Source organism: Cydia strobilella, chromosome 12 (assembly GCF_947568885.1).
Source record: "Cydia strobilella chromosome 12, ilCydStro3.1, whole genome shotgun sequence".
Taxonomy (NCBI): Eukaryota; Metazoa; Arthropoda; class Insecta; order Lepidoptera; family Tortricidae; genus Cydia; species Cydia strobilella.
This window is the reverse complement of record NC_086052.1, coordinates 11,891,470-11,919,116: the sequence shown is the minus strand read 5'-3', so window position 1 is coordinate 11,919,116 and position 27,647 is coordinate 11,891,470. Positions and strand designations below refer to the sequence as shown.

Genomic DNA, 27,647 nt, shown 5'->3' with positions numbered 1-27,647 from the left:
GTCATAGAGTCGTGTAGTGCAATGCGAACGGCAGGATGTAAAAATCATAAGAAATTTATAAATATGGCATAAATAACACTATTAGCTTTTATTTGTATGTTTTCTCAGGACACATATTTGTATACTTCTAGTCTTTAACTCTTTACGGTTCTTTTCCATTTTTAGTAGCATATCCTAAATATCGGGATTCATTAAGATTATGAAATTATGATTTAGCTGCACTAGAAGTCCTAGGATTGAAATTCTTTAAAAATGGTGAGCCCTGAGCTTTCTTAATTTAAAGAAAATTACATACGTGTTTTAATAAAATCCGGTATACAATATTAGCTATTTTGAATTTATTAAAATATCGAAATTAAAAGAATACTGGCAAATTGGTTTCTTTCCATGAATATTGATTAATTTAACTAAGCGAAATACGTTTACAATTATCCATTCTACCCTAAGCAATTCATTTAATGTATGTATTTATAAACAGGCTAATATAGTTTGGCCATTAATTATGTCACAAGACAAGTTGCATATTTGTAGCTTTGAAGGGCTGCTTAGAATATGTGGAAAATACTACTTTTCTGTTGCCAATAACTTAATTAACAAAATTCTAACTTTTGCCTAAAAATTTGCTTTTACAGAGTGAGATGGAGGTCAGTGAAGCCCTGGTCTCTCTTGAGGCCTTGATGTCAGAATTTTTTGCACCAACAACAAGCAATTTGAGGAAGCGTGAGATTGAGACCATGTTGGAAAACTTCTCCAAACACAGAGATTCCTGGAGGCACTGTTTACTGTTTCTACAAAAATCACAAAACCAATATGTCTTGATGTTCACACTGACAACACTGGAGGTAATTGATTAAACAAGATTGAAACTTTATTCTCAATCACTAATAAATAGGTACTTAGTACAATAAGGAAGAAGCAATGTTGCTGCCACAAATGCAACAGCTTTTCCTCACTTGATTTTTGTCAAACAAATAGAATTTTGACACTTGGTTTCAAATGGATAAAATATACAATTAACTGTACAGTCAAGGTATTAAATATTGACATGGACAAAGTGCCAAAAATACTACCTACCTATTGTATGAATTACCTAATCTGTTAAAAAAACCGACCAACTGCGAGTCGGACTCGCGCACGAAGGGTTCCGTACCATTACGGAAAAAAAAAACAGCAAAAAATCACGTTTGTTGTATGGGAGCCCCATTTAAATATTGATATTATTCTGTTTTTAGTATTTGGTGTTATAGCGGCCACAGAAATACATCATCTGTGAAAATTTCAACTGTCTAGCTATCACGGTTCATGAGACACAGCCTGGTGACAGACAGTCAGACGGACAGTGGAGTTTTAGTAATAGGGTCCCGTTTTTACCCTTTGGGTACGGAACCCTAAAAAGGTAGTTTCCTTTATGCAGTGGTTACACTGTTTACTGCTAATAGCCCCAACATAAGTAACGGGAACAAGCCCGTTTTGAAAGCAAATTTACCATTCTAATTATATGGTTCAAATTCATGTAACAGTCCATTCTGAGATAACATGTTTTGTGAAAGAGTTTGTGATTGTTCTCTGAAAGAGCTGTCAGATGAAGTTAATTCTATCACGATAGTTGCTTTTTATGTTATAGGTTTAATGTTTGTGTTTGTTTAATGTTTGTATTATGTACTTATGAGTCACAGATACTCGAAATAAATGAATTTTAATTTAATTTTAATTTGTTTTGTGAAGAAATTTTAGAAGTTTTGTGAAGAAGTTTTGTAATTAAAAAAATATATTTGATATTCTCACAATGAGCTTTTCCATTTGATATGTAACATGATATAGTTTGAAAAACTTTTTCTTTAATTTTCTCATTTACCTCCCGAAAGTGGCCCCCGTGTTTATAATTCATTTGTTTACGTTACATGTCCGTCTTTGGGTCACAAACTTACATATGTATACCAAATTTCAACTTAATTGGTCCAGTAGTTTCGGAGAAAAAAGGCTGTGACAGACGGACAGACAGACAGACGCACGAGTGATCCTATAAGGGTTCCGTTTTTTCCTTATGAGGTACGGAACCCTAACAAAGTTTAACGGATTAGGGCCCGAATCCAAAAAAAACATCTGAGATAATTCATACTATTCCTTAATGTTACCCTAACCCTTTGTATGAAATTTGCTACTGAATTAATAACTTCGTAAAGTAGAAATTAGGACATTATTACACTAGTTGACAAAGTCCCACAGTAAACTCAATAAGGCTTGTGATGTGGGTAGGTACTTACACAATGATATTATATAATATATCAATATTTATAAATATTAAATACATAGAAAGTTAGAAACCACCAATATTCAATATAGTGCTAACTACAGAGTACAATGAATTCTGTTCTTTGACCAAACACTGCAATGTATTATGTGACGTAATTGAACCGTCTAGACTCTAAGTTCCACATCCAAAAGCACAAAAATTGCCCAGGGTCTTGTCTTTATTCCAGTATTCATTTACACTGCTTTAAATTCCAGAACATAATAAACAGACAATGGGTTAGTTTGATGTCAGATGAGGAGAAGACTGAAATAAGACTGACACTCTGGAATGAGCTTATGGCCAAGCATGAGGTTATGCAGTACTTCATCAGGAATAAACTTGCGGCACTCATGGTATCAATAGCTCGCTATGACTGGCCTCATCTATACCCAGACTTCTTCAGTAACATTGTTGAGGTATGTATAAACAACATGCTCAATGTGACAGAGATTAACCCTTAAATGAACTATTTGAGATTGCTAGTGTGTAGAAAAGTGCTACTTGAATTAAGAATATTTTAAAAAAGGTACAAGTAGGTAAAGGTAGGTAGGTAAGGTAGGTATAGAAATAGTAGGTATAGAATTTTTAAAGTTCAACCTGTGATGTCAATTTGTAAAATATTTGGTAAATAAACGATTTGTATTTTGTATTTTATTTGTAGTTGTGACATAATATCTTGGTATTAGTATTTTAAATTTAAGATATCATCATTGTACATTTTAACATTATTTTAATGCTAGATAATTCATCAACCTATATCAATATTATTTCATACCAGCTTCTACGCTGTCCGGGGCGACGCTGTCTGCTGGGGCTGGTACTAGCGCAAGCAGCCAGCGAGGAGCTCGGGGCGGCGCGCGACACCGGTGTGCTGCTGCCCTCGGCGCGCCGCTGCCAGCTCGAGCGGCTCATGCTCAAGGGCGTGCCGCAGATGCTGGCGGCGTTGAGCGGTCAGTACCTTATTATCTACGTTGGTAGGACTAGTTCTGCAGGTGACCAGTGAGGAACTCTTGAGATTCTTTCGCAAATGCATTTGTTGGGCGTTCGCCAGATTAAGATGATGCTTTGTACGTAGTTTATATGAATTATACGTATTAGTGTCTTTATTTTCTTTGTGACATTTTATATGTATTATTATGTCTACAGCGATATTAGAGAAAAATGCTCAAAACGAGGGCCAGTCGAATCCGCCGCCGTCGCCCACCAGCGGCATTCCTCAAACGTCGGCGCTGCCAGACCTACTAGTCAACGCACACGATGTTCATACAGCTGATAAGTAAGATTATCAGGTTTTCTCTGGCGATGGTTATATTATACTTTTTAAGGTTGTTGAATGTTACGAACAACTCTTAAGTTATATTCGGAAATCTTATAAATTCTGACTACACCGAGGCCTTACAGCAGTTACACAAGTTCAACAAGCAAAATATTTAAATAACTTCATGAATTACAGGGCTCTGGACATGGAGATAGTTGTAAAATGTCTGACGACGCTCCAGCACTTGTTTTCGTGGTTGCCGTTGTCGTCACACGTGCCTCCGACTCTAGTCACAACAGTGTTCTACTGGGGCAGCATAGCTACTCAAACACAGGTATGTATACATTGGCTATGGAGATGGTAGTGAATGACTAGTGAGTGTTCTACTGAGGCAGCATAGCTCAGACACAGGTCACAGGTATGAAAACATTGGCTAGTGAAGCTGAAGGCTTAGTCGCCGCACGACTCGCACGAGCGTTTGCCTTGGGCGACTTCAGATATCGGCCCGCTTCGCGCGGCAATTTCTTCGAGAAGCGGCTCGTTCTGTGTGGACCCGATTCGTCATCCGTAGAATAGAATTTAACATTTTTCTTAAGGACGGGAATAATTTGCAGACTAAGCTACTTTAAAAATAAAATAAAAATAAATAAATTGATTTTATTTCAGGCAAGCACCCATATAAAACACAGAATTACCTATAAGATGAGACAAGTGTAAAAAGTTAAAAGTAGAAATAACAGTTAAAAATCAATAATTATATATTTAAAATTACAATTTAAAATAAAATAAAATAACCTACTACTTCCGGTTCGCAACTTGATGCAGAGACAGTCAAAAACTACAAATTGGACTTTGCAAATCCTCACTAATTACGGCAAGGATACAGTTTTCAGTGCTGCGCATCCTACTCCAAAAGGACGCCACTCTCGACCGAATTACGGCAAAGAAATCGGGGACACGAGCCCCCGCAAACATACTCGACGCACTACACCACCTTGGCAACTTCATCAGGATTCTGAAGGTTATATTGAACCCTTAGGGTGTTAATTGCTTTCCTGGTGAAGTTGGTCCAAAGTTGCCCTGTGTAGAAGCTTTGACAGAATGCTCTAAAGAGCGTCACTTTGACCTCGCGGAGCATCTGCCAAACCTGCGCGCGAGCATGTTGCACCTCACTCATAAGGCTCTTCTCTCTCGCTCGATGTCTTTGTCGTCCTTCAAGTTTTCGGTTATAATATGTCCGAGGTATTTAAACTGCTGCACCCTTCGAACAGGTAACCCGTTTAAAAATACGTCCAGTATCCTCTCCGGACCCTTTCCCGCCTTAAATACAAGGTATTCAGTTTTAGAGCCATTATACTTCATTCCGTGAGAAATCGCATATTTCTCACAGAAATGAAGCAACCTCCTGAGGCCCTCAGCCGAGGGGCTGAGGAGCACCATGTCATCCGCATAGCTTAAACTATTAACGCAGACGCCACCTATGTGACATCCGACTCTGGTGCTCCTCAACCCCACAATCAGGTCATTCACGTAGAGGTTGAAAAGGTCCGGAGAGGTTATTCCCCCCTGGCGAACACCGCATTCTAACCTATACTCGTTAGAAGTCGCTTCACCCCATTTTACGTAGTTCGTTTGGTTTTCGTACCAGTATCTCAACAGATTGGTGACCTCCGTAGGAACTGTAGTGTTCCTAAGTTTACTCCATAGTAAGTTATAATTTACCAAGTCAAAGGCCTTACTAAGGTCGAGAAAACATGCATACACTGATGTTTCACGTGTAGTGTAAGTAGTTGACGATGTGCTTTAGGCTCATTATGGCTGAATCCGTTGAGAGACCAGGACGAAAACCAAACTGAGCGTCATCTATAATACACCCCTCCTGAATCAAAGGTTGCAGCAGCCTCTCAAACACTTTACCGACCACTGTACCTAGAGATATTGGACGATAATTGCTGGCAGATCCCAGATTCCCGGTTTTGTTCTTAACAATAGACACTACAACCGTCTTCATAAGTGCATCCGGTATAAAATTATACCGAATACACATATTAAACAGGTTGCATAGCCTAGTAGCAATCCACGGTCCTGCATGGAGAATGTGCTCAATACTTAGACCGTCATATCCTGGTGACTTGCCTTTGGTCATCGCTTTTAAGACGCTAATAATATCCTCAGTATTGAATTGCTTTACATCAGTCTTTTTAATGTCTCATCTTTAATGCTAAGGTTGGGCACATTCTCCACGGACAAGGGACTAACCTTGAATCTGCCAGCAAACATGCCCGCTATTTCCTTACCGTCCTGTAAGCTATCCACTGAAACCGGTGACTTCTTGGAGAAATTTAGTTTTTTTAACAGATTTCCAGAAATTAACAAAGTTTTTCCCTCTTTGATGGGTAGCCAGTATACTAAGTTTAATTTCTCTTCGTTATTTTGGCACCATTTAAGTTTATTTTTGAATGTTTTTCTATCTAACCTCATTTTGTCATATACCGGTCCAGTAGAGGGCTTACCGGCCTCTGCCCAGCACTGAAAACTGACCCTCGCCCGCTGATGGTGGTCTTGGACATGGTAATTCCAACCAACTACCTTTTTTGCCTGACCTCTGCTACCAAAATGCGACCGTGCACTCAGCTCGGCACCTTTCTGTAAAATATTTATTATATTAGTATAATAGTCATTTACAAATGCATAGTGATTTTTCAAATTACACGTTTCATTTATACATTTCTCATATTCAAATTCCTCTTTCATTTTACTTAGCCTAATATCACAGAACATAGCATATTTCTTTATCTGACTAGAGTTACGCGTTCCACACAGCACATTATTTCTCTGGGGTAATACATCATTAGAGCTACAGGTTGAAGGATCACGGGCCACCAATCCTATATCGCTTTTAACTATCATTGGAAAATGATCTGACCATAACACGTCATTCTTAACTGTTATTGATTTAATTGTGTCCCAGCCCGCTGCCGTTACTAAACAGTGATCCAACCACCTGCGGCTACCGTGTGCTTCGCTGAGGTAGGTATAAATGTCTGCGTCGCGACCTAAAAGTTTAAAGTCAGGTCAGTGCATTCCCACATATCATTTTCTTCACAGAATTGAAAGAGTTCGCGTCCGAACCTCGCGGTAGGGTGCGCGTTAAAGTCACCCAAGACATATGCGATTTGAATGTCACTATCCTCAACTATTGCACTGATCTTAGATAGTCAGTCCGTAAAATCCACCATATTTTCAGGTTCATCCGTCGGTAAATACACACTTAGCACGACAAAAGAACGCTCTCCTTGTAAGACCTTAATACCGGCAATTTTGCACTTTATATAACATTTAAAACTTTCACTTTTTGAATAGGTACATAATTACATATTAAATTATAGTTTTAGTGGGTCAAATTTTCTTTACCTACCTTTATTTCCGACGTTTCGACGCAGGTTTCACTTAGCTAGCCTTTGTCGCGAAAAATAGATGCCCCAGCAAAATGTCAAATCAGGGATACCCAAGTGTCTACCCGACGCACAGTCTGTGAAATAAGAATCTCGCTAAAATTACGGTTTAATTGAATCTGGTTTGTTTGCAGAGCAAGGAGGCTGCACTAGCAGGACTGGGCGGCGTGTGCGAGCTGCTGTACCGCCGCTACGCGCCGCCGTCGTCGGGCGCCACGGCGCTGCGCCTGCACCACTGCGCGCTGCGGCTGCTGCGGCACCTCACGCACCCGCCCGTACTCACGCCGCACGAGTCAGTACTATACGTAGAGTGAGCACTATCGGGGCTCGTCGTGTGCGAGCTGCTGTACCGCCGCTACGCGCCGCCGTCGTCGGGCGCCACGGCGCTGCGCCTGCACCACTGCGCGCTGCGGCTGCTGCGGCACCTCACGCACCCGCCCGTACTCACGCCGCACGAGTCAGTACTATACGTAGAGTGAGCACTATCGGGGCTCGTCGTGTGCGAGCTGCTGTACCGCCGCTACGCGCCGTCGTCGTCGGGCGCCACGGCGCTGCGCCTGCACCACTGCGCGCTGCGGCTGCTGCGGCACCTCACGCACCCGCCCGTACTCACGCCGCACGAGTCAGTACTATACGTAGAGTGAGCACTATCGGGGCTCGTCGTGTGCGAGCTGCTGTACCGCCGCTACGCGCCGTCTTCGTCGGGCGCCACGGCGCTGCGCCTGCACCACTGCGCGCTGCGGCTGCTGCGGCACCTCACGCACCCGCCCGTACTCACGCCGCACGAGTCAGTACTATACGTAGAGTGAGCACTATCGGGGCTCGTCGTGTGCGAGCTGCTGTACCGCCGCTACGCGCCGTCGTCGTCGGGCGCCACGGCGCTGCGCCTGCACCACTGCGCGCTGCGGCTGCTGCGGCACCTCACGCACCCGCCCGTACTCACGCCGCACGAGTCAGTACTATACGTAGAGTGAGCACTATCGGGGCTCGTCGTGTGCGAGCTGCTGTACCGCCGCTACGCGCCGTCGTCGTCGGGCGCCACGGCGCTGCGCCTGCACCACTGCGCGCTGCGGCTGCTGCGGCACCTCACGCACCCGCCCGTACTCACGCCGCACGAGTCAGTACTATACGTAGAGTGAGCACTATCGGGGCTCGTCGTGTGCGAGCTGCTGTACCGCCGCTACGCGCCGTCTTCGTCGGGCGCCACGGCGCTGCGCCTGCACCACTGCGCGCTGCGGCTGCTGCGGCACCTCACGCACCCGCCCGTACTCACGCCGCACGAGTCAGTACTATACGTAGAGTGAGCACTATCGGGGCTCGTCGTGTGCGAGCTGCTGTACCGCCGCTACGCGCCGTCGTCGTCGGGCGCCACGGCGCTGCGCCTGCACCACTGCGCGCTGCGGCTGCTGCGGCACCTCACGCACCCGCCCGTACTCACGCCGCACGAGTCAGTACTATACGTAGAGTGAGCACTATCGGGGCTCGTCGTGTGCGAGCTGCTGTACCGCCGCTACGCGCCGTCGTCGTCGGGCGCCACGGCGCTGCGCCTGCACCACTGCGCGCTGCGGCTGCTGCGGCACCTCACGCACCCGCCCGTACTCACGCCGCACGAGTCAGTACTATACGTAGAGTGAGCACTATCGGGGCTCGTCGTGTGCGAGCTGCTGTACCGCCGCTACGCGCCGTCGTCGTCGGGCGCCACGGCGCTGCGCCTGCACCACTGCGCGCTGCGGCTGCTGCGGCACCTCACGCACCCGCCCGTACTCACGCCGCACGAGTCAGTACTATACGTAGAGTGAGCACTATCGGGGCTCGTCGTGTGCGAGCTGCTGTACCGCCGCTACGCGCCGTCTTCGTCGGGCGCCACGGCGCTGCGCCTGCACCACTGCGCGCTGCGGCTGCTGCGGCACCTCACGCACCCGCCCGTACTCACGCCGCACGAGTCAGTACTATACGTAGAGTGAGCACTATCGGGGCTCGTCGTGTGCGAGCTGCTGTACCGCCGCTACGCGCCGTCGTCGTCGGGCGCCACGGCGCTGCGCCTGCACCACTGCGCGCTGCGGCTGCTGCGGCACCTCACGCACCCGCCCGTACTCACGCCGCACGAGTCAGTACTATACTAGCTGTGGCGTGCGCGAGCTGCTGTATCGAGTACTATAGAGTAGTACTACCACCGCATAAAAGACAACAGTATCACTAAGCTGTTTTTTACATCTCAGATAGTTCCTACTCAATAGTTCTGTTTTGTATCAATTTTGTTCAAAAGGTGGCAGATTGGTTTGGCAATTGGGGCAATCAAACTGCCGTTTTTGTATCAAGATTATATGATCTGGAGCGCAAGTTGCAAACGTGTCGTCACCTTGATTTGACATAAATTTTGACATTACGTTTTGCTCATTTTTATGATATCAGTTTTACATTTTACATCTTTCGCGATGAAAGAGGTGACATAATTTTGGTTTTATACGTTTATGGCCCGATGGTGTAGGTTTTGAACTGTGTTACGAATGCAACTTATTATTGAATAAAATATTCCTTATGCAGTAGCTAAACGCAGCCGTCGGGATTGCAACCAGAATATAATCAGTTCACTAAGAATTGAAGTTTTGTTTGAGTCGTCGAGATCCTGAACTGCACGGCGGCTGCAAACTGTTTCGGTAATCTAAAAACCCTTTATTAATTTTTGTTACAGTTACCTTAACAAGCTGGCGGAGTTTTTAAAGTTGTTTATATCACTACATTTCAAGAGACTAGAAGCCGAGCCCGAATTCGATGCTATACAATTCTTGTCGTATCTGTTCCAATTCACATTCCAGGTACTTACTTTTAACAATGATTTCAATATGCCTATTCTTGCTATAATTTAATTTAATAAATGTGTCGTTCGTATGGAAAAAGTGACAGTAGTGTGCTAGAGAATTACCTTTTCCTTTTAAACTCCCGCATTTTGTATTGAAACAAACGCCTGGCATGAAGACTCATTGCTAAAGACTATAAAAATAACTAACAAAACATTCTCTTTGCAGGTGCCTGTATGCACAATATTTGTAAATTGTCTAGATATATGGATCCAATTTATTGATATTTTGAAGCCTGAAGATACAGTTAAGTAAGTATTTTTCTCTTTTTACCTACGTTATGCCTCGTAACATACTTTTACAAATGGTTTGAAACTAAAGTTTCTAAATTTAGCATGTATTTTTAAAATAGCTGTAACATGATGGAGGTGCTGGGATCAAAAATCAGTTCTCTAAAAAATTATGTTGTTTCCACACGAGTTCGTTTATTACTAAGATACAAAAAAAAAACTTGTGGAACTGGTGTGTTTATACGTCATAAAATTATTTATCACTCTCTGGTTCTTCCCCAAAATCCCGTCGTTTTATATAAATTTTGCGTGTTCTAATTCTTCTAGGTATTGGGAAGCGCTCCGTGGCCTAGTGGAGGGTATCCTTAACAAAATTCAATTCCAACACAACAAAGCTCAGCTTCAACACTTAGATAACGAAATTTATGACGATGACGTAAGTAATGAATGACAACTTTAAGTTCTTATCGCACCAGTCTTTTTAACGGTTACCTACTACATGTAGATAACCGTTGAAAAAACTATTCTCTCAAAGTATATTTACATTGACCATTTACTCGTTGTATACATTGATTTCTGCGTGTGTACTTAAAACGCAACTCAACTTGTACTTATTATTTACATATTTGCCTTTGTGATTCTAAAGTGGGCAAAACGGAGGATCGGGAAAGTATCAATAACTTGCAGCTGCGAAAGTTTTTCCGTTAACCGCTTTTGGCCTGAATATCCTTAAGAGTTTTGACCTTAGCATATTCACTTTCGCTAGGGTTATCACTTGACCAACACACAACACTCATAACGTACGTATTTAATTGCAGGGTGAGACTGAATGGCAGACATTCCTGAAACATTGCATCGAATGTATCGCTCGAGTGGCGGAGTTGGCGCCCCTCGACGTTTTTACTTGTGTGGTGAGTTTTGGAATAAGGGGAAACAGAGGGGTAGGGAAAAGATGATAGGAGTAAAACGATAAAGAGAAGAGTGGCGTAATTAAGTAAAACAGTCTGTCTACCATGCCATCCCTTCATGCTGTTCATCAGCAGTTCCACTTTACATGGTATGGTACCATCCTACCGAACAAAGAAAGGAGTTACTGTATTAAAAAATACTCAAATCACCTATATGTGTGCTTATAATAGCGTATTCTCCTACTAGTCAAATCAGTTTCTTTTTTAGAATTGTCAAAACGATTTGCTAATATGGTATTTATATGAAACATTACACAATGACGTCACGGTCAACTCACCTACTTTTTATATTTCTATCCGATTTATTAAATAGAACTTGCGTTTAAAAATAATTGCTATCTATGTTCTAATAATCATCTGGTTTTATTTCATGGTGTGAAATAATTTATTTTAAATACAGTCAAAACCCAATTCTCGAAGAGTTCCATAGATTTCTACAGGATCCCGTAAGTATACTCTTTCAAACAAAAATATCCTAATCTGTTCAGCCGTCTTCGAGAACTTGGGAAGAATACAGAATTTCCTTTTAGATGTCTCTTGTTAAATATGATGGTACGAGTATGTTGCAGCTGGAGCGCTGGCAGGGCCTGGCGGGCGTGCACGCGCGCGCGGCGGGGCGCGGCGGGTGCGGTGCGGGCGGTGCGGGGGGGCCCGACGGCGAGCGCCTGCTGTGCGCGCTGCTCGACCTGGCCACGCTCACGCGCGTCGCCGGACGCCTGGCGCCGGCCTTACTCGCAGGTATGGCAGGTGCGGGTGACATGGCGGGGTCGCCATGTGTTGTAACTAATTAATACACTGTTTTTTTACGATGTCGCGATCAGGCTTCCGGGTGTAACAGAAAGATGCTTGAGGCGCCCTGCCCTAAAATCAAAACCATCTGATCAAAGACGCTGAAACTCGCGTATGTATTTTGTCCATCGCAAATGCTAGTGACGCAATAAAACTCCTAATTATTTTAAAATGCATAAATTCAGTTCGCTCTAAGCGGCCGCGGCTAGCGATTGTCTCGCGCACTGATAAGAAACCAGTTTCGTGCGCGCTTAACTACACGATTTACTAACCGCGAATATAAGGAAAATATTATCTTCGTACACATATAAAATACTAATACTGTCATCATGAAGTGTAAAACTTGTAGTGAACCAGTGATTGATGGTGTGTGGAATTTCACTTTGGGTGCATCGGCGTAGTGGAAACCACCTACAGAAAAATGAACATGGATCGAAGGGCAGGAATACGATGCCAGAATTGTCGTGCCGGTCCCGATAATTCACAGGACATATCTACCATTCTCCAGGAGCTGAGAGGTTTTAGGGCAGAGTTCGGCGCCGCTAGGTCAGACATTGAGCGAATCTCCAATTCTGTTGACTCCTTAAATGCAAAGTGGAACGAGATGGAGTCCCGGTTTTCCAGTTTAGAAGACAGAGTAATTGCTCTGGAAAGTAGTTCTAAAGTCGTTTCGAAATTACAATCGGAACTTGCCACCTCAAGTCAAACAATACATAACCTACAAAATGAATTGCATGTGCGCGATCAAAATGCACGAATGAACAACGTCGAAGTATCTGGAATACCGTATAAAAAGGGTGAAAATCTTTTAATGATATTGGACGCTATTTACAAAAAAGTCGGTGTACATCTGGAGGCTAACGAGGTGGATTCCATACATCGCGTCCGCCGTTTCGTTAGCAGAAATACTGGTCAAGTTGACACCAACTCGGAAGGCGACGCGACAGGCGAGAGGAGCGTAGGTAGCAATGTGACGGAACCACGTCCCCCCGCGATCATAGTCAAATTCACCAGGCGGCTGTGCAAGGACCAGCTGCTGGCAGCGGTGCGCGCGCGCCGCGGCCTCACCACCACAGACATCGGCACGGAGGGGCCGGCTCGCGCCATATTCATAAGTGATCACCTCACGCCGGCAAATAAACTGCTTCTAAAACGCGCCAGGGAAAGGAAAGCTGAGCTCCAGTATGCATACCTTTGGACTCGCGATTGTAAGATCCTCATACGTAAGACCGACACGTCTAGAATCGTCGCGATAAATAATGATTCGGATCTATTAAAGTTAAAGTGACTTTTATATTATATCAGTATGTACATGTATGCATGTGAATATGATCATTATATACTCTGTTGTTGCCCTTTGCCTTTACAAATGACTGCCAAAGTACTTCTCGTCTATTTAGCACAAGTAACATCATTTTTCATCTATTTGCTTACGGCTATTATGAACATACCTACATGCGCGTCTCATTATTATGAATTCTGTCGTTACCTCAACGCTTTATATGTACCCGTACTTACATACGCCCGCCGCCATATCGCAAATACTTTATCTGTCAATAAACAATATATATGTTTTTGTATCGTATTATTTTGTAATGCCTCAACTGCCTTGTACTATAATGGTGCCTTTATGCGACTGCTGTTAATAGCTACACACAGTACATATATACGCCTATGCTATGTTCTTATTTTTAAAATAATGCAAATAAATAAATTTTATCTACAGTGACGGATAAGCTATTAAACGGTTATTATCAAAACGTACGGGGACTACGAACTAAATCGCATAGTTTCTTTTCACTAGTTGCCCTGGCCGATTACGATTTTATCTGTATCACTGAATCCTGGCTGACCTCGAATTTTTATGATAGAGAATATGTTGACGAAAGATACATAGTATATAGGTGCGACCGGTCGGAGGTCGACAGCGGCGCTGCGCGTGGCGGGGGCGTGCTGGTGGCGGCGCGCCGCGACCTGCTGCCGCTGCGCCGCGCCTGGCCCTGCCCCTCCCCCGCGCACGCAGAGTGTGTTTGGATATCGCTCCCTATTAGTAATGATCACAATAATTCTCAGCGTAGATACTTAAATATCGCATGCGTATATATTCCGCACGGATCTAACCATAAAGATGCTGTAGAATCATTTTTTGACATAACTTCTCGACTTATTTTTGATCACCCTGATGATGTATTCCTTATCACAGGGGACTTCAACATCTCCCATGCTGAATGGTTAGGAGGTGGCTCCGGAGTTATATCCCTAAATAACTCTAGTAATGTTATAGTCCAAGTTGTACATGATTTTATGGCACTCAGTAATCTAAATCAATTTAATAACATTGTTAATGTCAATAACCGTGTCCTTGACCTCATATTTAGTAACGAGCTTTGTACAGTCACTAGGTGTAATATTCCTTTAACTCCAGAGGATATACACCATGCTGCATTATTTTTAAACCTAAAACTTAATTGTACTGCGCCAATTAAACCTGCTAAAACCCTTATATATAAATTCTATTCAGCAAAGTATGATGATATTAACAGCGACCTATTAAATATAGATTGGGACACATTTTTCAATAATTTAAATATCGAAGGTTGCGTAAACAAGTTTAATAATTTGTTATATACCTTAATAGATAAACACGTACCTTGCCATTATTCTAGAAACTCGTGTGCAAATTATCCTGTATGGCATAGTAGGTCTTTAAGAAAGATTTTGAAAGAAAAAAGAAAATATCATAAATTATGGAAATGTTATGGTAACCCTTTAGATTATGAAAGTTTTAAAATTTTAAGAAAAAGAGCTGAAAAAATAGAAAATGAGTGTTATAAAAATTATATAGAAAGTTCCGAGGATAAGATAAATTCACATGTAAAACATTTTTGGAAATTTATTAAGTCTTCAATGTCTAATAAAGGCATACCTCAAACAATGAATTACAAGGGTGTTTCAGCATCAGACGGTGAAAATATTTGTAATATGTTCAGTGATCATTTCCAGTCAGTCTTTGAAAATTCCACCTTGCCACCTCTGGACATCGACTGTCTGGATCCACCGCCAAAGCCAGTTTTTAACTTCAGTACAATTATGTTAACAAATGAAATGGTCCTTAAGTATCTGAAATCTGTAGATATAAATAAAGGCGCAGGACCTGATCGTATACATCCTTTACTTATTAGTAAATGTGCTGGCACTTTGGTGGTTCCGGTCACCAAATTATTTCAGCAGTCTATCAAGGAGGGAAAGGTTCCGCAAATCTGGAAAACGGCGTGGATTACACCTATACCCAAGGGTTCTATAAGCCAGGACGTCGAAAAATATAGGCCTATCTCTAAGTTGTGCCAATTCGGTAAAATATTGGAAAAAATTGTCACTGATCAATTATCATACGCTGTACGGCGTCATATCAATCCGAGTCAGCACGGGTTTTACAGGGGTCGAAGTGTGGAGAGTAATCTTTTGTCTTTTAGTGAAGTCATACGAGATGCAATGGATAATAAGCATCAAGTCGATGCAGTCTACACAGACTTCGCCAAAGCGTTCGACAAAATTTCTTACAATACGCTTCTGGTGAAACTCTGGAACCTTGGCATCCATGGGGATCTTTTTCGATGGGTGAAATCTTATATTGAAAATAGGTCCCAAAGTGTTGTACTCGGAGGTTTTTCATCGGCTTTCAAAATAACCACCTCAGGTGTCCCTCAAGGGTCCCATTTGGGTCCATTATTATTTATATTATATATAAATGATATCACGGAGTGTCTGACAAATTCGAAAGCTCTTTTATACGCTGATGATACTAAAATATTTCGAGTCATTGAAACAGACGCTGACTGTGCCCTACTGCAGGATGATCTAACTAGTTTTGAAACATTTTGTATTGAAAATAATCTGTTTTTAAATAGTGATAAATGTTCAGTTATTACTTTCACTCGGAAAAGGGATCCCATTGTATTCAGTTACCGGCTGTGCGGCAGTACTCTAACACGACAACATATTATACGTGACCTAGGGGTGTTAATGGATGCAAAACTAACGTTTAACCCTCATATAGATCATATTTTAAACAAAGCATACAAACTACTGGGTTTCGTTCTTCGTGTAGCAAAACCTTTTCGAAGACCTCTCACTTATAAACTTCTTTATAATAGTTACGTTCGCAGTAGATTGGAATTTGCTTCTGTAGTGTGGAATCCTCTCTTTAATGTCCATAAGACCCGAATTGAAAGACTCCAGAAAAAATTCGTTAAAGCACTGGAATTTCGAGTGGGTCGTAACTATGTAAATTACGCTTCCTCGGCTACACATCATAATATCCAGCCACTTTCACTTAGACGGTCCTGTACAGATTTAGCATTTTTATTCAAAATTATTAATAATGTGGTAGATGCCCCCGATTTATTACATAAAATTTGCTTTCGTGTCCCCCGTAGGAATGAACGTAGTTGTCGCAGTAAGGCATTATTTAGCATTCCTAACAGCAGAACAAAACACGCACGGCATTCGTATATTGGGCGCGCGTGTAGGCAGTACAATGAAAAGTGTATGGACGCAGATTTGTTTAGCAGTTCATTAGGCTTGTTTAAAAGAACTGTATATTCTTTATTAAAATAAGGGTGAAATGTTGCAAGCAACCCGATAGTAAGTACTTGTAATCTTAGTAATTTAAGTCTAAGTCTAAGTGAAAAGTGTAAGTGTAAGTCTTTTCTCTTGTTTATACATTTATATGCTATTGTATTAGTTGGTATACTATTGGTTTGATTATGTACAACTACTAGGTACTACAAGTTTGCACTCTTTAATTGTACCTCTATATGTGAATTAGGAAACTATAGGTCTATAAAAAATCAATTTGTAGCTATTAGCTAAGTTGCTTATGTTTACTTTAAGACTGTTTGTTTCTCAATAAATAATAAAAAAAAAAAAAAAAAAATTGTGTGTACTCCATTGTGCGTTTATTCGCAGATGCGGAGCCGTGCCGCACGGCGCACGGCGCTGATAGCGCAGCGGCGCGTGCGGCAGCGGGCGCGGCACTAGTGGAGCGTGTGGCGGCCGCGCTGGGCGGCGCCGCGCTCACGCGCCCGCACCGCGCCGCGCACGCGCACGCACATGCTCATGTACAAGTGTGAGTATATAGATGAAATCTTTGCAGACGCAGAGCCGTGCCACCACGCCAGCACGCCACTACAGCTCTCCGGATTGTCCAATGCTTATTTTGTATAGTCGCCTGTAGTGCGGATTTGGATCGTCCGTCACAGAGTGATCCTTTCGCAAAATGTCCCATTGGTGAAAATAATCCCTTTAGGTTCAGGAACAAAACAGGTGAACAAGGTCTACCCGCAATTTCGTTATGTAAACTAGTGTGTAGACTGAAAGTATTCGATGTGTTCATTTAACGGACGTTTTGCGAAGGGGACTGGGATATTATGTGCCGGTGCCGCCCTAACCATTATTAATTTGTGCTTTATATTATAGCCACGCAGAGATGTTCGCCTGCATGGGTGCATGGTGTGTTCACGCTGCGGCTTGCGGCGTCCCACAACACACTGTAGAGGGATTGTTGGCCGCCGCCGTGCCTTTTCTGCTGCCCCACGAACTGCCCGTGAGTACCTACAGATGACACATCAAAAAAAATCAAAATCAAAATCAAAATATTTTTATTCGGTAGCTTAAAAAACACAAATTACATTACATTCATGAGATGTTCGCCTATGGGTCCATGATGAAAATGATGTACACTTAGCTGAAAAGAAATAGACCGCGAGCCAGGTACAGATTTCCATGACCAATCGCCTACCGGGCAATAACTCGTAGAGTGGTTAACGACTTTGTATGATGAACCCTCGTGGACGTCAGGTGTAGCTCCGTTGGTGGGTTGAGGAATGGCAGCCACCGAAACACTTAAAGAAATGTATTAAATTTAGTCATCGCCTCCCGTTTGATACTTTGTCAGATGATAGTTTAGATGCTATTGTGAATTAAAGAAATCGTCAGCCGGTTGTATCGCGGTGGAAATAACGTCAGCTGGTCCCATAAACATGTAAAAAATAAGCGCTTAACCTTTTTATGATAGCGATAACAAAATCATGAAACTTTGCATTTAGCATTCCATCAGGCGTTTCAATATCGGTCCATTTCGTGATGCACACTTGATGATTTCTTCTTTTCTTGCTGTTGTTGTCTGTACATGTTCGTACTTGTGTTGTGATCGTCACGAATAAATATCTTTTATCTTTTTTTATCAATAAAACGGATTTCGCATTTATTTATTTTATTTATATGGAGATCCAACAGCTGTGACATTAACATAGAAATTATAGTAGATACAGGAAGCCATTAGGGAGTATTACGCGAAACTCTGCGTAGGGGGCGTCACTACCACAATCTGAGGGTCTATCGCGAAACAAGAAAATCGAAATTTCGTTATCTAACATCTCTGTCACTTGCATTTTCGAGCGATAAAGAGGCAAATAGCGAAATTTCGGATTCGCGTTTCCCGGTAGATCCTCTGTAAACAAACCGCCTTGATGCATCAATGTCATATTTTATTATCTCTGAAAACTTGTTAAAAACCTGTAAAAGGTACAGTATGTATAAGTTACTCTATGGTTTACTAAAAAGGCTAGTGCTGCACTCTGGTGGCAGAACATTGCAGTAATATCCCCTATTAAAGGAACTTGCGGACAAGTCGTAAGGCGCCGATTTTTTACATGTTCATGTGACCAGCTGACGGTCTTTCCACCGCGATACAACCGGCTTACGGTTTTTAAACTTAAAATAGCATCTAAACTATCATCTGACACAATACCAATCGGGAGGCGATGACAGAAAAACATTTTTTGACATGTTCTTGTCATTAACTGACGGTTTTCATGATAGCATCTAAACTATCATCTGACAAAGCATTAGCCGAGAGGCGATGAGTGACGATATATGCTCATGGCCCGCGGTCTAATTGTTAGAAAACAAATTGAACTGGATATTACAATCAACAGGCACGTTTATCACGTTGTAACGTTGGCAGGGTCACCATGAGATATTGCATGTGCAAGAAAAGAAATATATCTTAAGAACTGACTGAAAAAGCAACTCTAGTACTTATAATTGAGGATAACAATTTTCTAATAACCTAATTGTGTGTGTTTTAGGAGCCGCCGCTACTGTGCCACGCGGCAGCGCACTTACTATTGAGCCTGTCCAAGAACGTCAAGTTCACGGGCGACCCGGTGGCGCAGGCCGGCGATCTCTTTCAGCACGCGCAGCGCTCGCTGCATTATCTCGAACCAAAGGTAACGTTAGAATGAGACGGGTGTATATCGTCTACTCTCTCCAATAACGTCAAATTCACGGGCGACCCGGTGGCGCAGGCCGGCGATCTCTTTCAGCACGCGCAGCGCTCGCTGCATTATCTCGAACCAAAGGTAACGTTAGAATGAGACGGGTGTATATCGTCTACTCTCTCCAATAACGTCAAATTCACGGGCGACCCGGTGGCGCAGGCCGGCGATCTCTTTCAGCACGCGCAGCGCTCGCTGCATTATCTCGAACCAAAGGTAACGTTAGAATGAGACAGGTGTATATCGTCTACTCTCTCCAATAACGTCAAATTCACGGGCGACCCGGTGGCGCAGGCCGGCGATCTCTTTCAGCACGCGCAGCGCTCGCTGCATTATCTCGAACCAAAGGTAACGTTAGAATGAGACGGGTGTATATCGTCTACTCTCTCCAATAACGTCAAATTCACGGGCGACCCGGTGGCGCAGGCCGGCGATCTCTTTCAGCACGCGCAGCGCTCGCTGCATTATCTCGAACCAAAGGTAACGTTAGAATGAGACGGGTGTATATCGTCTACTCTCTCCAATAACGTCAAATTCACGGGCGACCCGGTGGCGCAGGCCGGCGATCTCTTTCAGCACGCGCATCGCTCGCTGCATTATCTCGAACCAAAGGTAACGTTAGAGTGAGACAGGTGAATATCGTCTACTCTCTCCAAGAACGTCAAGTTCACGGGAGATCCGGTGGCGCAGGCCGGCGATCTCTTTCAGCATGCGCAGCGCTCGCTGCATTATCTTCAACCAAAAGTGCCTAAGTCTGTATCTTGGCGTTAGAGTAGGCTAGGTGTATAGCTCTTATTCGGGCTCTGAAATTTTGTTTCGGTATAAAAAAACTGTCGTATTCCAGAGTGCAGGCGTAGTCCGCGAGGCGCTGCTGTGGCTGTGCCTGTCGCGGCTGGGGCCGGGCGGGCTGGGGCCGGGCGCGGAGGCGGCGCGCGCGCTGCTGGCGGCGTGGACGGCGCCGCTGCCGCACGCCGGCCCCGCCCTCGCGCTGCCGCCGCTCACCGCGCTGCTGCACACCAACGCGCACGCCAACACCGTGGCCAAGAAGGTGAGGTAAACGTGTCACAACAGGAAGACCCGGTCCTCACTTGAAACAATTACTTGTCCCGGCAATAAGGACCACCGCCGCACACTAGCGTCTCTTGAGCGTCGGCGTCTAGTCATCGCTGATCGCGTCTAAGCAAATGGCGTTGCTGGCTGCGCAGTTGCGCCACCTTTGCGTCGAGCAGCAGCCATAGAGTTGACTAGACGCCGACGCTCGGGAGACGCTGGAGTGGGGTACGCCGGCTGTTCTCGGTATCACAACATCACTCATTGTCGCGTTTGTCGTCTACGGAGAAATCGAGATGAAATCGGTTTTGGTGCTTAATAAGCACGCCTACGCAGATGGGGAAGCAGCTCCCGCGGCAATTTCCGCAACAACAAAGTTGTTTGTTTATTTCCAAGTAACAAGTTTTTCAAGTTATTTGTCTGTGCAGGTGATAGCAGAGGGCATGGGCGGTGCGGCGGAGACGGCGCTGCGCATGCTATGCGAGCCGTCGTGCGCGAGCGCCGAACCCGAGATCACGGAGTTCTTCCTCGCGTTGTTCACCGCGCTCCTGCCGCAGCTCGGTGCCTTCGCCTACACCGCCATCGACGTATTCCTCGACGTGGCGCAAAGGTGAGATAGATAATGTGCAAGCGAGACAACGTGCTCCTCGCGCTGTTTACCGCGCTACTTTCGTAGGTCTAGTGCAGCAGTCTCCAAACTACGGCCCGCGAGCCTGTCAATTCGGCCCTCGTAAAGTACCAAATTCCATATAATCTGGTCTACTGTAAAAAAAATTGACCGGAGCAAACATAGCGGCATGAAGTTAAAATGTTTTTGTTGTTAGGGGTGGCGGCGAGAGCGGGCTGGAGCGGCTGGTGGAGTGCGTGCGGCTGGGCGTGGAGGCGGGCGGCGGGTGCGGCGGCGGCGTGCGCGAGCCCGCCGTGCTGGCGCTGCTGCACCAGCACGCGCTGCCCCGCGCCACGCACCACGCGCCCGGCCTCGCGCGCGCCGCGCACCGCCTGCTGGCCAGGTACAGTACTAGCGTCTAGTGGAGACTCGGCGTGAAGCGGGCGGCGCTAGCCCGCCGTGCTGGCGCTGCTGCACCAGCACGCGCTGCCCCGCGCCACGCACCACGCGCCCGGCCTCGCGCGCGCCGCGCACCGCCTGCTGGCCAGGTACAGTACTAGCGTCTAGTGGAGACTCGGCGTGAAGCGGGCGGCGCTAGCCCGCCGTGCTGGCGCTGCTGCACCAGCACGCGCTGCCCCGCGCCACGCACCACGCGCCCGGCCTCGCGCGCGCCGCGCACCGCCTGCTGGCCAGGTACAGTACTAGCGTCTAGTGGAGACTCGGCGTGAAGCGGGCGGCGCTAGCCCGCCGTGCTGGCGCTGCTGCACCAGCACCCGCTGCCCCGCGCCACGCACCACGCGCCCGGCCTCGCGCGCGCCGCGCACCGCCTGCTGGCCAGGTACAGTGTACTAGCGTCTAGTGGAGACTCGGCGTGAAGCGGGCGGCGCTAGCCCGCCGTGCTGGCGCTGCTGCACCAGCACCCGCTGCCCCGCGCCACGCACCACGCGCCCGGCCTCGCGCGCGCCGCGCACCGCCTGCTGGCCAGGTACAGTGTACTAGCGTCTAGTGGAGACTCGGCGTGAAGCGGGCGGCGCTAGCCCGCCGTGCTGGCGCTGCTGCACCAGCACCCGCTGCCCCGCGCCACGCACCACGCGCCCGGCCTCGCGCGCGCCGCGCACCGCCTGCTGGCCAGGTACAGTACTAGCGTCTAGTGGAGACTCGGCGTGAAGCGGGCGGCGCTAGCCCGCCGTGCTGGCGCTGCTGCACCAGCACCCGCTGCCCCGCGCCACGCACCACGCGCCCGGCCTCGCGCGCGCCGCGCACCGCCTGCTGGCCAGGTACAGTGTACTAGCGTCTAGTGGAGACTCGGCGTGAAGCGGGCGGCGCTAGCCCGCCGTGCTGGCGCTGCTGCACCAGCACCCGCTGCCCCGCGCCACGCACCACGCGCCCGGCCTCGCGCGCGCCGCGCACCGCCTGCTCGCCAGGTACAGTATACTAGCGTCGCGCCGCGCACCGCCTGTATTCCTTTGAGTAGCCGTGCTATATCTGTTAATCTAGTGCGGTGTGTGTGGTACTCTTAGTGGTGTGGCTTTTTACATCTCCAAAACTTTATCGATGGTTTACTAGAAACACAAGCAGACTTATTAATGTTATCGTAAACTATTTCAGTTTGCTCATCCACCGTTGGCGCTACTTCTTCCCCACAAAGTGCGTGGGTGAGGAGGAAGAGAGACTGCAACAGTTCCGCGGCGCGCTGTCGGCGCTGGGTCGCGCTCTACTGCAACCCGACATAGAGCTGCTCAGGATCAACATTAATGCGCTGGAGACACTTAATACCAAATGGAAGCTATACCACAAGGTGAGTTTTTTTTTTTATTTTTTTTTTATTTAGTTTATTATAGATGTGTTATGAACCTACTTCTTCCCCACGAAATGCTTGGGTGAGGAAGAAGAGAGACTGCAACAGTTCCGCGGCGCGCTGTCGGCGCTGGGCCGCGCTCTTCTGCAACCCGACATAGAGCTGCTCAGGATCAACATTAATGCGTTTGGAGACACTTAAGACCAAATGGAAGCTATACCAGAAGGTTAGTTTATTTCATAATATACGTTTGGGGTACATTTAGTTAGAGTACTATTAAATTTGGGAAACCAATGTAAACAGTCCACATTGTTAATGCATATATACCTATCAAGAAGCTGCGGTAGTGTACATTTTTAAACAAAACAATAAATATACCTCTCTGCACTCACGACTTTCTCTACTTAAGTTTTATTCCCTTCCGTGTAATATCTTTATTTGCTTTGCAAATGCAAACGCGTAGCGAAGTCACAGATTAATAAATAGTTACTACGTAACAGATACATCATTCCCATACAAAAGCGAAAATACCTACTCTATAATAGCCTACAAAATCTTAATAATAATACCTGCTGCTCAGGACGAGAAGAAATGTACCATAAGTATGGCGCACAAAGAGTCGAGACTGCCTTGCTCGCCGTGCGAGCCACGTGCCAACGCGTCATCGTAAGAATGCGCTAGGGTTGTACTGTTACTTATGTTATTATTGTAATAAAACGAATGTTGCGAATCAACCATATTTTATATTAGTCAATCAAATATTTAAAAACAACACTTATAATACCTGACTCAAAAAACTCCTTAATTTACGATTTATCTACTTATGTTCAAAGAAATAAATAGTGTCAAAATTCATAAAGATAGATTTAAAATACTACTCACCTTTCTTCGTCTCTCGGAAATGAAAAAACCGGCCAAGTGCGAGTCGGACTCGCCCACCGAGGGTTCCGTACTTTTTAGTATTTGTTATTATAGCGGCAACAGAAATACATCATCTGTGAAAATTTCAACTGTCTAGCTATCACGGTTCATGAGATACAGCCTGGTGACAGACAGCCAGACGAACAGCGCAGTCTTAGTAATAGGGTCCCGTTTTTACCCTTTGGGTACGAAACCCTAAAAACGCCATAAATGATTTCGAAAATAGCATAGAGTAACTTATACTAGAGCGGTACTGTTATAGTAAATTTTGTAACCCCAGTAAATTCACTGCCATCTGTCGACACACTTTAAAACTAAAAATGAAGATTTATAAAAATATGATAGAATGTATTTAAATATAGATTTAGATTTTTTTATTTGCATTAATTATTTTTATGATTTTGACCCATGTTCTTTCACTGATATGCGTTAAAATTGTTAAATAACAAACGAAACCGTAAGCCCCATCTATACGACTATAGGCCAAAACTAGTAGCGCCCTCTGAACGAGAATCAAATTTTCTTGATTTTCGAGGCACGTTTTTTCCTTAGACTGTATCCATTTATTACGGAGTTATATCTTTGGTAATAGGGTGCCGTTTTTACCCTTTGGGTAAGGAACCCTAAAAAACGACAAATTTTCTTTTGTTTTTTGACTTTTACACCCATCTACTGCACAATAATTACGTGGTTTCGGCATTTCGAAGCGTAAGCGCGGGAAACGTGCGGTGCGAGCGCTCAGGCGGGCGTTCGGCGGCCCTCTGTCGATTATATCGTCGACGATACGCCGAGCGGTAGGCATATAGCGCGTGGCTTTGAGCGAGTGAAGGAGGCCTGGCGAAGTATCGTTAGTTTTACAATCAGGTTTAGATCATAACATTCGCTCATATGAGAAAGACGACATCAAGTTGACTCAGTATCATCTCTCGCCGCACTTGTTGTGGAACATGTTGCTTTTGTATTGGTATATACCATAAATCGTCTGCAATAGACGCTAGGGCCAATAGTAATAAAAGTGTTATGATAAGACAAGGTTGTCGTTACAGCCGATATTCCGTTCGGAGTTCCTGGGCGAGTTCCTGTCCGTGCTGCTGGCCGGGCTGGGCGAGGGCGGCGCGCGCGCACTGCTGCGCGACGAGGCGCTCGCGGCCGCGCACGCCATGGCCTGCGTCGACTTCAACGCCTTCCGTCTCGCCTTCCTGCCGCACTTCCTGCGAGCGCTGCCCGGCCTGCAGCCCGACCACCAGGCGCAGCTGCAGCACTTCCCGCCCGACACGGTCAGTCTTCCTACTCATGTAACTGTCACACCAGGCGCTCGCGGCCGCGCACGCCATGGCCTGCGTCGACTTCAACGCCTTCCGTCTCGCCTTCCTGCCGCACTTCCTGCGAGCGCTGCCCGGCCTGCAGCCCGACCACCAGGCGCAGCTGCAGCACTTCCCGCCCGACACGGTCAGTCTTCCTACTCATGTAACTGTCACACCAGGCGCTCGCGGCCGCGCACGCCATGGCCTGCGTCGACTTCAACGCCTTCATGAAGGTCGGTATATCGGCGGAGGATATCCGAGTCCTAACTTTCGGCAATCATTCTCAGGATGCTATTTGAGCTCCCCCTCATCCGCAGCACCACAGATGCCGTCTTCTTCCTTATTATGGCATAAAAGTCCTCTACGCTAGCATCGGCAAACATCCCGGAGGCGCTGCAAAATCGAGGAAGCCCAAACATCATCCTGAAAATGTTATTATATTGGATACGCAGGGTATTGTAGGTCTTCAGCCTGAAACTGGCCCACAGGCCACACGTATAAAAACTTTGACAATAAGCTCGAAATAGAGTCAGCTTCACTTGGGCACTGCAGCGTGCGAACCTGTGAGCCAGCATCCCGCCTCGGACCGACAACCCTGCGCTCCCGCTCGATATCGAGATCGTCTTTCAGGTCCTCGGTCACAATATGCCCAAGGTATTTGAATTGAGTGACACGATTCAAAGGAACTCCGTTTAACATTATTTTGGGCGTGTAGGCTGGACACTTTATTTTACCCCTGAAAATCATAAACCCGCTTTTGGCAGCGTTGTATTTCAAACCGTGCTTCCGCGCATACATCTCGCATGCATTGATAAGCTTTTTTAGCCCTGATACTGATGGGCTCCTTATGCTTGCTTAGGTACAAGTTAAAATTAATAGCGATAACTTACAAAATTCCTTACTTCTAGACGTTGTTACCACGCATAATTTCCATTACCTTTTCTAACAAAATTTTATTATTATCGCTCTACCTTCAGGACCTACCGACGTTCACGCAAAACATCCAACGGCTGATGAACGACGTGAACTGCTACCGCGCGTACAGCGCGCTGTCAGGAGCCCCGCCGAGCGACATGCTGTCCTAGCGCCCGACCGACGTCACCGATCTGCAGGAAATCCTCGAAAACATACAGCTGTTGTGTATCACGGTTGCCATGGCGCCGGATAGTCCGGACAGGGGTATTGCCTAGAAAACTTACCAAACATCCGCGAGTCGCGTACGACGCACCATGCAGTCCTAGTTGACCTGGCGAACGATCTGACGGAGATGGGCGAGAATTCGGTCAGAAGGGCAGCCAAAAAAAATACATTAAAATATCTTCGTGTCCTTAGAAGTCTTCGAAATTTTGTAAAGCACGAAAAAGTTTAATATTGAATTCTCTTTATCATGAACGCAACTGCTGAAATTTTTTTTAAATACAAAGGGACATGATTGGAAGCGGTGGACGTGTCTTAAACGTAATCACTATATCTCTGATCGTCTGAATGTGTCAGTCTCCGCTCGCCTCGCCAATAAGGCAGGAATCGGGTTCCATTCTTATGTATTTTGCATTTGTACAAAATAAATAAATGACCACAAGCGCTGGTAGCGATAAGGGCGTGCGACTTTCAATCCGAAGGTCGCGGGTTCAAACCCCGGCTCCTACCAAAGAGTTTTTCGGAACTTATGTACGAAATATCATTTTGATATTTACCAGTCGCTTTTCGGTGAAGGAAAACATCGTGAGGAAACCGGAGTAATCCCGATAAGGCCTAGTTTTCCCTCTGGGTTGGAAGGTCAGATGGCAGTCGCTTTCGTAAAAACTAGTACCTACGCCAATTCTTAGGATTAGTTGCCAAGCGGACCCCAGGCTCCCATGAGCCGTGGCAAAATGCCGGGACAACGCGAGGAAGATGATGATGACAAAATAAATAAATCATCTGTCTGGGCTGTTTCATAAAAAATATTAGTCTGATAATCGTCATAATTTCCCATATGAAAGTCCCAACGTTATCAGCATTTTAATGTTTTATATGATGCCACAGGGTAGTTAGCTTCTAGAACTGCCAATAATAAAGTAGTTTTAAGTCACAAGTTTCATGCATGTTTGTCTGGTGTGAATGCCCTTTGCAATTGCGTTATTCATATTTCGGTAAATATGTCAGTAAACTTGTTTATAGTGCATTTATGTCATTTTATGATTTTTTGGTATCATTTTATAGTTGCTAGTCATGAAGGTTTAGATTTCTGTTTATAAATAATAACGATCTTTATAATTTGGCTCTGTAATTGTGAAGAAATATTTATAAAAAAAATGATGATGGCTCTTTTTGACAGGTTTTTTAAAGTTCCTTATTTACGTTACAATTCTCAAGCATTTAAAAAATTAAAACATTTGAATCTGTCATAAAAAAGTAATAAATGGTTCCTGTTGAACTTATTGAGCTGCCTTTTTTAAGTGTGATATTTGTACAGGTGGGTAATCTGTCATTTGTTAATACGTATGTATGTTTATGATATAGATATGTTTATAAAGGGCTTGTATAAAATGGGTAAGAAGAAATGAGCATTTAAGATATATGTTACGTATAGAACTACTCAATACATACTATAATGTGATGCCCTAAGGTTACGTCAGACATTTAAGTAAAGGTTAATTTACAAGAGTTGGCCCCTAATACCAACCACAAAGAAAATTGTACCATTCTCAAGCAATAGGGTACTTATTGTCGGCTGTCAATAAGGCGATATTTCCATTATGGAAATAAACCTTATCGACTAGTGACAATGTGGTAC

General features: G+C 45.2%; 1 protein-coding gene across 1 annotated transcript; it reads left to right on the top strand.

The window, feature by feature from the left end:
• The first annotated feature begins 4 nt into the window (after positions 1-4).
• Positions 5-25,956, top strand: LOC134745865 (exportin-6). The gene is made up of 21 exons (XM_063679958.1): positions 5-255; positions 633-842; positions 2,509-2,709; positions 3,072-3,243; positions 3,440-3,569; positions 3,747-3,885; positions 7,141-7,298; positions 9,699-9,822; positions 10,033-10,115; positions 10,422-10,530; positions 10,913-11,005; positions 11,632-11,800; positions 16,820-16,979; positions 17,330-17,456; positions 19,003-19,143; positions 20,036-20,239; positions 20,670-20,851; positions 21,066-21,251; positions 22,457-22,646; positions 24,614-24,844; positions 25,849-25,956. Exons 1-21 carry the CDS (start codon positions 253-255, stop codon positions 25,954-25,956), a joined length of 3,120 nt encoding a protein of 1,039 aa, XP_063536028.1. The 5' UTR covers positions 5-252.
• Positions 25,957-27,647: the final 1,691 nt, after the last annotated feature.